The 12,176-nt window shown below is 42.6% G+C and overlaps 1 protein-coding gene across 15 annotated transcripts in view; it reads left to right on the top strand.

Moving 5' to 3' along the window:
• Window positions 1-11,793, top strand: part of ZNF516 (zinc finger protein 516) — a 142,256-nt gene extending 130,463 nt beyond the window's left edge. For 14 of the 15 annotated variants that reach the window (XM_055102377.2, XM_034944075.3, XM_034944079.3 and 11 more), the window contains one exon: window positions 7,416-11,793. In XM_055102377.2, coding sequence (XP_054958352.1) covers window positions 7,416-7,432 — 17 coding nt within the window. In that variant the 3' untranslated portion in view covers window positions 7,433-11,793. The remainder of the gene's footprint in view (window positions 1-7,415) is intronic. The other variant, XR_010110181.1, reaches the window with a different exon arrangement.
• Window positions 11,794-12,176: the final 383 nt, after the last annotated feature.

Genomic DNA, 12,176 nt, shown 5'->3' with positions numbered 1-12,176 from the left:
TCCAGGCGTGACCTGTGTACATGCGTGACTCAGTACACACTGAGCGTGTGGGACCCTGGCACTAGCACGCGGTTCTGAGTCCTGCTCTGAAGTAGGGAGGCACCCACAGCCCGCAGCGGGTCTCTTGCATTCTCTCAGGCTGAGAGTATGTATTTTCATTGCTTTCCCATTTTGCCCTCCGAGAGGACGTCACACCTGTGTTGCACAAGCATTCTCTAAGTAACATTCTGGCTTTCTCCAAAGACAAACTCTCCCCTTTGTCATTGAGGAAAGAGTTTCTTTGCCATGAGAGTCGAGCCCTGTCTGGGTGGTCGAATTCAGTTTGTGTCCCTGCGCTGAAGTATCTCATTGTCTGTGGGATTCCTGGTTGCTGGTGAGGATGAGGGCAGTTCAGACCTCCAAGGGATCTCAAGACTCCATATGATCTAGTGAGGTCTCAAAGGAACTCGAGAATCGTTCTAGTTTATTTCTAGAGGAAAAAGATAAGAGGCATGAAATGGCTTCACCAAGGACCCACTGCTAATTAGTGATTGAGCTGGGCTGGATGTAGAATTGACATTACCTGATGAGGGATTTCGGTTTTTGTTTTTATTTTTGTTTTTTTTGCCTTGTTGGAATTTCTGTGTATTGTTAAAAGCCTTTGCTTCATGTATTGTTGACAAAAACCCTTGCCATTTATTACAGGTTTTAAATAATTAGCTTCTGCCTTTCTTAATAAAACCCATAGTTACCCAATACTATGACAACTTACGAAATAAGCAAAACATCTTGCTGAAAATGGAATGAAAAGATTTCCAAGTGTATGACCTCCACTGCAGTTAGGAAGCATTGTCCTTTTTAACAGAAATAAAACCCTCTTGCCACAAACAGTCACCATGATGTGTTTGTGGGATATAGTAACAGCAAGGTCATGCTGTAATTGAGAATTACAAGTTGATGTTACAACTGGAGTGAGTGCCAAGTGTTCCTGCTTACACAGGTGACCCGTTCAACCCACCAAAGACCTGGCTTTTGGGTAGGAATGTTTGACAGGGGCGGGAAGCCAGGCCAGGCGGATCTAGGAACAAGTTGGTGAGATTCTTCAGGAATGCATGTCAGTTTATTTGCTGCCTATTAATTCTACCTAAGCCTCTTTGAAAAACTCTTCTCCCAGGGAGAAATGGGAGATCAAAAAGCAAATCAGTTAGACTATTTTAAATAATTTCTGTGTTACTTATTGGTTATGCTGGGAGTTTATAATAATTGCTACTCATTCTTGATTCTGATATAGAAAAGATGTACTTATATCGTTCTTTTTGTCTCTCTAGACTAAAATGTTATTTTATACTTCATACCAACTAACCTCTTAGTTTCAAGTTTACAGTAACTCAATATTGTGGTCTGAGTGAATGTGGCTTTCAGACTTAGCCTGTGTATTAACTGTTGGTGTGAAGATCTCGGTGGGTGAGCTTTCCTTTCATTCATAGGACAGTGGCGGTTCAGGCCTGGCATTAAAACTGAGCTAGATTTGTATGCGTCTCCTGCTGTGGCAGTTGGTTTGTTAAATTCCATATCTGAGCTCATGGCCTCTGATGGTACTTTTTGTCTTTCATTACATTTAAAGTAGCTTTTGGTGATTTATCACTGAATGCTCTGCAGAGTTCTCTAAGAAAATTCCATTTTCCTTAACGTACTTTGGAACTATAAGCATTCCTATAGAGATTTGTTGGGTAGGATAATTGCAAAACACATCAGTAATAGGTAGAGGTTTAAATCCTAGGGTTCTTTGTTCTTATCCTATAATTCTCATTGTTTACAGAAACCACAATAGCTGTGTTAAATTTAGGATACCTTATAGATTATAGAAAACATTCTGTAGTTATGTATGTCTAGAATGTGATTCATACTTACCAGCCATGTTCTTTTTCATGTTTAGCGTGCTTTGCTAACATTCATTAATATTTAAATCGGATTCTTTTCCTGTGGGCTTTAGATGCTAGGGATCATGGCTGTGGTTTTTTTGAATCATGCAACACCATGTATTCATGCAGAAATTATTTGATGTGACACTTAAAGTCAATGGACTTTTATAGATATACATAATAGATGCTACATTATGTAATTGAAACAGTATTTGGAAATGCCATTTTATAATAATTTATTCACTTATTAACAATATTTATTGACCACCTACTGCGTGCCAGGCCTGTGCAGGATACTGGGGAGACAAGATAACCATTTTTCCTGCTTCTCTGGTTCAAAAGGTCCATGGGTGGCTTAGACAGGAAGTAGGGCAGAGCAAGGCAGCGCTGTGACATGGGAAGGGTCCTGTCATTGAGGCTGGAGGCGCTTGGAAGACTATGGAGGGGCGGAGGGATGGGCGTCCCTAAAGAGCTCAGCACGTGGAAGGCCCGGAGTGGAGGAACACATTCCACTGGAGGAACTGGGTGGGGATCAGCTCACGCAGGGAGAGCCAGAGTGGGTGGGCGGAGGCTCGGGCTTGGGGTCTAGAGAGCACCAGGTCTCCTTGTTGAGACTCATCAATTTCTTCCCACAGGGGATAGAGAGCCCTAGGCAGGGCTGACACCGTCACAGTTGTAGCTTGAGAAGAACGAGCAGGTCACATGCTACTGAGAATGGGCTTAGTGGTTCCCGGCAGCAGAAGCAGGTCTTTGGAGGCGCTTAGCTTGATCCCAGCGAGAGACAAGGTGGCCTGAGCTGGCATGGGGCCGGAGAGAGCGGGTAGATTTGAGGGACTAGAACAGAGGGATTGGGCGTGGAAAGTGAGGGACAGGAGGGAATGGTGTTGACCCCAGGTCTGGCTTCAGGCAGCTGGCCCCAGGGACGATCCATTCCCCTGAGGCTGGAAGGAGGAGCAGGATAAAACATTTCCAGATAGAATTCAAGGTAAGTTTGAGAGCTTCGTGGAAACCCAGGTAGGAATGTCTGATAGGCAGGCGAAGATACGGGTTTATAGTGGAGAGGAGAGATCCTGGCAGAGACTGTATCTAATAGCTGTCAACATTTAAATTCATTCAAGGTCAGCCAGTTCTACTCTGAGAGACCCAGATAGTATAATCTATTGGGTTATTGAGTAGAGGCTTTAACTTTGATCCTCTACCATAGACATATAATGTAACCTAAGTTCCCTTATCTGTAAAATAATGATAATGGTGCTTATTTTGTATACTTGCTGTGGAAATCAAGTTAGGACATACACCACAGAGCACACATTCAGTGTGACCTCTTGTCATTTAGTCTAAAAATAAGCAATTTTCCTTAATAACTGGAGGAAACTCACATACTTGGAGAGCCTTTCTGTGGTGAGCACACATGTGAACACATCTACACACATACTTACGCCTGTGTAGACAGATGGCTGTCATTGATAAGCCAGTTGGTAGATGTTGCTTATGAACTCAGTTTGATGGCATGTTTTCTTTACTTGGTGTCTTGTGGCTTTGTCGGAACCTGCCAGCTTGCTTCTCTTTGTTTTGTTTGGTTTAAGAGACTTGTCGTTAATTATTCATTAAAGAGAGGATGCAGGAAAACCGTGAGTTTGAGAAAAGTGTTGTCAAGATAGGCATAGTTACCTCATTTGCTGCATTCTGTTCAAAAGCCCTCCGGTTGGTAGACAGACATGGTTGGTTTTTGTAGAACAACTGCCCTTACTTTGTCATATTAATATTTGAATATTCTATACTGGAAAATTCTGAGAAATCGTGATATACCATCTATCTCAGTGAAACAATTCAACAGGCACGAGGGCCAGGTAAATCTGCTGAAATTGATTAAATTCACCATAGGTTAGAATCAGGAATAAATAATTAAATTAAAGTCAGTTTAATTGATCAGCACACACCTGAAGCTTGAGGAGAAATAAAGTAGTTTCCTTTCGTGGTGACACTAGTAGCAGTCTTTTTCAGCACACGCACTGTTTAAGCCTCTTCCGTGTTATATACACATACTTGAAGACTGTAGAGGAGGTTATGAAAACCAGATAGTCAAGCAGCCATTTCTTTCTGAACACCTTCCTTTGGTAGGTGGTAAGGGTGGAAAGGATGCCTGGAGCCTTGGAAGGCAGAGATGGAGGATAAATAACAGGGCTACCCGTAGGCTGTGGATGCTCACAGCACACCCCTTTAGGCATCTCACTCTTTTGCCTCGATCGTAGACAAGCTAGAAGATGGTGAGAGGGTCTGGGCCCTGGGCCTCAGGAGCCCAGCTGTGAGGGCATCCGCTCTTGTGGGTGATTCTTCCAGCCCGGTGGTGGCACTGGTGCTTGTCCTTGGTGCTTTTACTGTGTTTTGGATTAAGATGGTTCCAATATCAAGGACCGCTGATCCTCCAAATCAAATTCTAAATGAGGGAAAGAGCTCATGCATGTTGTCGTTTAAAAGATGCTTGGTCATCCATTTAGCACAACTGAATAAATGTTTAATTTCTAGTAATCATCAGCATTCATCATTAGAAAGAACACTTTCTGAAAACAATATGTTGAAATCTGGGTGTTTTGTCCTGTGGATGTTAGAGGAAAAACTAGGAAGTTTCTTTAGTGTTGCAGAGAAATTGATTTTTTTTGTTGCATTGTTGTTAAACATTAGAAATTAAAATGATTTTTGAAACCAAGAAAAATTATTCCCCCCAACCTCGTGGTTTTGGGATTTATTGAAAGACCAGAATGTCTGCTGAAATATGAAATCTGGTGTTTTGATTTGTTTGGATTCCTTGCCAGAATTTAAAGACTATGATTAATAGTTTATTTCTTATTATTCTAAATGTTATTTTAAAATGGTTAAGCTGGATAAATAATTCCATTAATCAAAATAACAGGAAATGAAAAAACAAATGACCTAATTTGTCTCATTTTTAGCTGTGGCTATTATAATGCAAATGATGGAGAAATCACGTAGGTTGGTACATTTGAATATATGCATAATCTATTTTCAGTATCACTTTCAGAGTCTCAGCATCACAGATCAGAGTTTGAAATTCAGCTCATTTGCTTAAGCTTTTCTTATTTATTAAACCAAACAAGCATCTTAAAACACATTTTCCATTTTCTCTAAATATAATATGCTACCAAAAATCATGAATTAGACCTGGCGAGTTACCCAAAATCCCTCCAGTCACATAGCCTTTGTTTACTTATGGCTTGCTGGGTAAAGGTTTTAGTCAATAAAGCATTGTGCATAATTGGTCCTCAGGCACTTAGCATTGCCTGCGTGGCTGACCACAAGCCCTGTTTATAGGCTGAGCTCCCTCTGAAGGCCGAGAGGTGCCCCGTGTGTCCTGGGGCATGGCGGGGTTTTTGTGTGCAGGGCATCGATCCACACCCACCACTGCATACACATGTCCCTTGCCTTACTAGAAGAAAGAGAGAAAGTGGACCTCGTGAAGTCCCAGTAGTCAATATCCATCCCTAGAACAGTGAAATACCTTCAAGAAAGATAGTATGTCTTTCAGCATTACTGAAAAGCCCACAGTTCACAGCTGCAGAAAAGAAAAGCGAAATCTTCCGAAAGCTTCTCATGTTTTGACTCCTCTTTCCCTTCCAGGAGGACAAGGCGATGCGGGCGTGCTCAAAAGATTATAGTGCGTCCACTTAATTTGAATATTCCTCTGCCTCCTTTCTTCCCTGTTTTATTCATTTCTTAAAAATGCTCTAGGGCTGCTTTATTGAATAATAACGTGGTGGCCTCCGGTGAATCAATAACTTAAAGCAACTCTCTTAAAAAAATGAGGTATTGGAGCACATCCCTTCAGTTATGAAGAGAAAATGGGCGTCTCTGCATCTGGATTTGTGAACACAGTTTAACCACCTAGTTGTTTGGCTTATCCCGACTTTGCAGTGCTTCCAAAATAAATATTTTTAAAGCCTTCTGAGCCCTGTAATATAAAACGTTAGCCCTTCATGGACGGAGGGCCGTCTTCCTGTTGCCTCTGGAACAGTCCATTGATGCCTAACCCAATGCAAGTCTGTGACTTCTGGTCCAAAAGAAGAGCTACCCAGGTGGATGTGCCCTGGGGGTGCTGTCCATGTGCAATCTAGGCACACACAGCACCTGTGTTCACAGGCATCCCCTGCCCGCCTCTTACGGTCCCTGACGTCTATGTTCGCTATGCAGAGACGGTCAAGGCCAAACACCCAATAGCTAACTATAACTCCCAGTTTTCTTTGGTAAACACGAAGACCATTTTCCTTCCAGAATGTATTTGGAATTGGTTCTTAGTGAGCCCTGTTGATGAATATTTCCCATCCGAACCTCAGAGATCTCTTCACGGCCTGACGTCGCTGTACAAAAATGTAAAACAATCTTTCTCCGTTTACTGCAGGAAATTCACCATCTACTTAGGGAAGTTTTATCACATCTCTCATTCCATTACTGTTTCCTACATTTCAAATAAACTGCTGTCTCCACCACTGCGCCCACCCCCTAACCCCTCGTAAAATTTTGTCCAGTATCTTTCTGAGTTCCACTACATGCCAACTGGTAGATGTCACAAACACAGAGCCAGCTGTAAGTAGGAGTTTTCTGGAACTATTAACTAAAGAAAAGCCCTTAATTCATTATGTCAACCAGACCTTCCCCCACTCTGCCATTATTTCTGGGGTTCCTATAGGCATAGCTGGAAACAGTTAGAATTTTACACGAGTCCCTTAGTTTATGTATGCATGTTAATTTCCACTGGTCAGTTTCACTTCATCAAGATTTTAGCTGAAGGTTAATGCAGTTAAGTAAGATTAATCTGGCCATACTGTTTCTGTCCTCAGATTGTAAATGCTATTGTTCAAACAGGGATGCTTCAAATGTCATTGGAGAGCATTCTCTGAAAGCTGTGGACCCCCATTTATGCTTGGTTTTCTCTCGCAGTTCACTTTAGAATACTCCTTCCCTTTTTCCAACTTGATAATTGTTTATGGAAATGGGTGAACACGCTCTGAAGTTCTGACAGACCTACGTGAGAGTCGTGCTCTTCTTTTTGTTTGTATGACCCCAAATTCAGCCTTGTTTTGGAACTACCGTTCACTTGTAAATCTGCTTTGTACTATACAGTTTTACAATCTGGCCGCCTCCTCATCTTGCCAACTTGTAACCTTCTCTCCAGAGCTGGTTCAGACACTATCATCTGCCATTCTTACATGTGAAACCATTAGAGAAGCCTAATGATCCTTTCTAAATCACACTGGAAATGATTCGTTTTCAAGCTGCCTCTCTTTAAGGCAGCAAGGCACATTTAAAATACTTGATGCTCATTTTATGAAATGAGTTACAGCTCAGGTCAGGGGGTCTTCGCCTACTTGGTTGGCTTGCTTTGTGAAGGTCATTGTTTGTGTTCTTGGATGTTGATTAGAAAATTAATAGGAAAAATGCATTTAGAAACCAAAAGGCAGAAATGAGCTTTTCTCCTGTTCTTTCCTTTTTCTCACCCAGGGGAGAGACCATTCTAACACAGGTACCGTCCAGACAGTGCCTCTGAGAAAGGGAACCTAAAGGCGTGTTTCCGACGCACCCCAGGTCCCCGTAACGGCCATTAGCAGTACCCTCACGATGTCCCAGCAGCCTCCCACCTGTGACCTGGCCGCTCCATGGAAGAACAGCCGGGGAACTCCTGAGCAGACACCTCACATCCCGAGCCGCTGCGCTGGAGTGGAAACTGAAGGCAGATGCCTCTCCTTGTTAAACGTTCAGAAATAAATGAAGATGCTGTATTCTAGAAATACATGTAGATACTATATACGCATTTACGTGCTCATCGTCCATAGTCCCATATTTTCTTATAATAAACAGTAGTACTGGCAGGCACAGTAGGGGCACAAGGCATCTATCTTATTCAAGACAAGTTTGAGACACTGGAAAAAAAGATACTTGTTGTGTGTGTTGGACAGAGTGGCGAGGCTGAGCACTGTCACAGGGGCCTCCCATGGTAAGAGGGACTGTGGAGATGATGTCAGAACAAGCCGTGGTGGATTTGAGGTTGATCGAGTATTAATACTACTGCCTCTCCTTGGCTTAGTGGGTATTTAAAATAGTAAATAAGAGAGAGGAAGGAGGTGACGTGTGACGTTCAGGTGCTGTGGGAAGCAGGCTTGGCGGAGGGGCATGATGATGAGACCCTCATTGTTCACTGGCTCCATCGCACTCCTCCCTGGGGCCGTGTGCCTGTTCCATTCTTCCCACCATTCGAACTGAGCGAATCCGGCAAAGGAGACACGTCTGTGGGAATGCGTAGATTCCGCCTCGGAAGAGGGCTAGCGCAACACTAAGAAAAGCAGGCTTCTTGTTTATTCTCAGGACCTTTTTGTAACAGGGCTACATTCTGCAAACTGCTTACAAAGGAAGACTATACGTCTTAACAAATTATTTAGCCACTGAGTCCTCCCGATTCGGACCTGTTTTAGTAATGGCAGAAGAATCCCTGAGCAGGTTCAGGTGCCCTAGATGACTAGGGTGCTGAGCTCTGGCGCCTTCTGTCCCCACTCTTTGCCTCCCCGCCCCTTCCCTGAGCCACCCCAGCAAGTGGGTGTCTTTTCTCCCTGGGCCTGGTGACCCCTACAGGATGAGTGACTTTGTTCATAAAGTGTGGGGATCACCAGCCCCTTGGGTGGGGGACGGCTTTATATACCTCTTCCTCAGTAATGCAAATGCGAGTTTTTGTGGTGGGGGTTAAGGCCCATAGCAAAGGATCTTAAACCATGCAGTGTACGCAATTGAAATGGTATTCCACAGATATAAATATTTTCTTTTCCCATTGCCGTGACACTATGTGTGATGGTAATATTTCTGAGAGTTTCAGATTTTTGCACATATGATTTTATGCATTATCAAAAGTTACTGCTGCCTTGAATGAAAATGTTCTGTGAAATTTTTTGCAAAAGCTTTACTAGGTTTTTTTTTTAATTGTGAAATTTTGTAAAGGCAGGAAGTGGATTAAAACGAGCATGCTAAATATATTTTTCAAAGAAGCAATAATTTTACATGTACAGAAATTATCCTAACCTTTAATACTGGCGAGAGCAACAGTTTACTTAATACGGTAATGGACTAGTGCAGTTTTTGTAGACAGTGGGCTTCTGATACAAAGTCTTGTTTAAACACAGACACACACACACACACAAACACACACACACATACACCCTAAAGTGTGGGTTTCCTGTTCTAATGATTTGTTGAATATTATTATTATTATATTATTATTATTATTATTGTTATTGTTATTAGTAATGTTTGGTTCTGGATTCTACTTGTTACTGAGTTTAAATTACTTGACGGTTCAGGTTACTTTGCAACACTTTCAAACGATGCAATGTAACTGGCTAGCTTATATATATATATATATATATATATATATATATTTTTTTTTTTTTACTTATTTTTTTCTGATATTCTTACACCAGATATGTACGAAAATGATCTGTCCTGTTGGTGTAATTAGGAAGGTCCATGCAGATACAGTTAAACAACTGTAATTGACTGTTCTGTAAAGTTATTTTGGGCAAAGTTGCGGAGACACATTCCTCTGTCCACCTAAGAAATCAGAAGACTCTTCTGTTGATTTATGTTTAATCATTTCAGTAGTTTCCCCACAGTGATCATTTCTGCATTTTCTGGCTTTTGTTTTCTTGGCTGAAAGTGAATGGTGACTGTTAGGAATGTCAGGGACTAGTGACCCAGTCCTGTTTCTCTGTGTTTTAGTTATTAAAAAGAAATTCTGTACCCAAAGTGACACGAAAGTGTAGTCTACATTTTTACTGTTTCAGAAGCGGCATGGAAAAGTGCAGTTGGCCTTTGGAGCTGGAAGTGTCTTGCTGGTGAGGCTCCATCCTGGAGACTCTGGTGGGGAGTGGGCTGGCGCTGGGGCCCTGCCGGCCGCGTGCTAGATCCTTCCTGGCTTGCAGGAGAGCAGGCGTGGAGGACAGTCAGCTTGCGGGGCCGCACAGGGTGCACAGAGTGCAGGAGGAAGGTTTTCACCCAGTTAAACAGACTGGGGAGCCCCCCCAAGAACGCCATCCCTTGAGGCCAGCTGTGGGCAGGCCTGGATGTGTGGTCCCTTCCTTCCACCCATCATCAGTATTGTATTGGTTTGTTAATTTGTTGATTTGGTCATAGTATTTAATATGATTTGTGTTTTCTTATTTATTTAGCCACTGTTTTGATTCCCTTTTTTTTCCGAATGGTAATTTCTGCATGATACACTTCTGTACGTTGTCTTCTGACTGTTACAGACTTTCTACTACCTCTCCCGATCTGCTGTTTCCTTGTTTCTTAACAGGATTTTTTACAGTGTTGCGTCTAATGTAACTTAGACAATAAAGGGTTTGGTTGTCTACACTGCAGCTTCTCGGTGTCTCTCCCCTGCTTTCCGCTCGCTGCTTCCCGCTCTGCCCCTGCTGGGGCCTGGCTGCACCCTGGCCTGCCTTCCCACACTCTCCTGTTTCCCGCTCATATCTCTTCCTCATTTTTGCGTTCAAATAACACACAGCTAATGAGCTTCTAAAAATCTTTTCAGGTTGTTCACTTGTATTCCTTAATTTGAAGAATGAATATTTAAGTTCTCTCAAAAGTCAGATATTGAGGATCTTCTCTGGGAAATTGGCCACTGTACCTGCGCAGCCACCTTTCTGCCTGGTTCCCTGGAAGGTCTTATTGTCATCTTAGATGGACAGATTTCATTCTCAGCACCATACAGATTTGGCTTCAAAGCCAGGTGAATTTTGCCTTTGAGGCTCTGAAAAGTATTAAGTGTTTTAAGAGGTCCCCCAATATTTACTTATTTATTTCTTAAACCAAGAAAGACACTGGTTCCCTGAAAAGCAGGTGCTTCAGGAAGTAGCAGTTGGGAGTTGCATACAGTTACTTCGTCAGAGAAAGGAGCACCCAGTATGACAGGCCCCCGCCCCTGATCCGGCCACTGTGCACAGGTCGCTGAGGGTGTGAGAACACCTCTGCAGGGGCTCCGGCACATGTGGGTTTCATCATCTCACACTCCTTCAGGCTGCAGGGTTGAGTGCAGAAAGGGCAAGCTTCATCTCCATGGTGCCTCTCCAGGCTGGCAACTCTGGTCGGCCTCTGTTCTTTGGACAGAGAGGGTGTAGGTTACAGGGTCAGTAGGGATGCTTTCTGGATCAAAGAAAGTGGGTGCAGTGCTTAGTCTGTTGTGTGGAAGAGGGCACCTCCTGGGCTTTTGTGGCTGGAGACTGTCTACCAACATTCCTTCCTTCAAACTAGACAAACCCTCCTCTGCCACCCCCAGCAAATTCTCAGAGGTTTCCAAGCTGTAGAAGAAGGAAGGAAGGACGGCATTCATATAGCTTTACTTTCCACTTCAAAATGTCTTAAGTAGCATATGTTGTTTTACTGCTTTTAACTTTGGTGAGTTCTAATTTCAGAACGTTTTGTTCACTGAGCAAAAAAAAAGATGAAACAACCACAGGCCAGGACTTCAAGTGAGGAGGACGCCTTTGTTTGCCGTGGTTGGTGGGAGCACACGCTGGAGCCCGGTAACATGCCTGTGGGAGTGACCAAGGGCCACCCGCCCAAGGGAAAATGTTCATTCTTCATCAGCTTTGCTAATTCTACTTTGAGGCAGTAAAATGCAAAAGACCATAGAATTTGTATTTCTTTTTTTTAAAATACAATTTATAACATTATATTTTGTACTCTTTATATTAGAATTTGTAACTAGATTGATGTATTTAACTCTATTTCTGAAAAAATAATTCAATGTTTTAGTTGTGTGATAAAAATATTTAGATAAAACATATTCATTCTATTGGAATTTGAAATAAATAAAAACATCTTGGAGTTCTGAGATTTGTAAGACATTTTTCCCCAATTTCAGAGGGTGGCTTAAATCGTTTGACAGCCCGCTTTGATCTGTGGTTATTTATTTTTGTTGGCTGAACATAAACCGAAGTGTTAATGCTCTTTATTTATAGAAGAGTTTTAGGGTGATTCACAAGATCGTTCATCTGAACAGATGCCCAGATGGCCCGAGTGGTTTTTTTTTCAACTCTTTTGTGGACTCGAGGACATATAGTTTTTTAATGGAGATGCTGTGTTTTTCTCATTTTTTTTCACAGCACACATGTTATTTCCCCACTGAATACACCCACTGTTCTTACCCTTGCACTGTCACCCATACAGGACGTACAGGGATGGACGCAGAAGGAATTCTGACTCAGCCACACCTGG

Source organism: Pan paniscus, chromosome 17 (assembly GCF_029289425.2).
Source record: "Pan paniscus chromosome 17, NHGRI_mPanPan1-v2.0_pri, whole genome shotgun sequence".
NCBI classification, from domain to species: Eukaryota; Metazoa; Chordata; class Mammalia; order Primates; family Hominidae; genus Pan; species Pan paniscus.
Note: the sequence above shows the minus strand (reverse complement) of the source record. Positions and strands in the feature narration are given on the sequence as shown.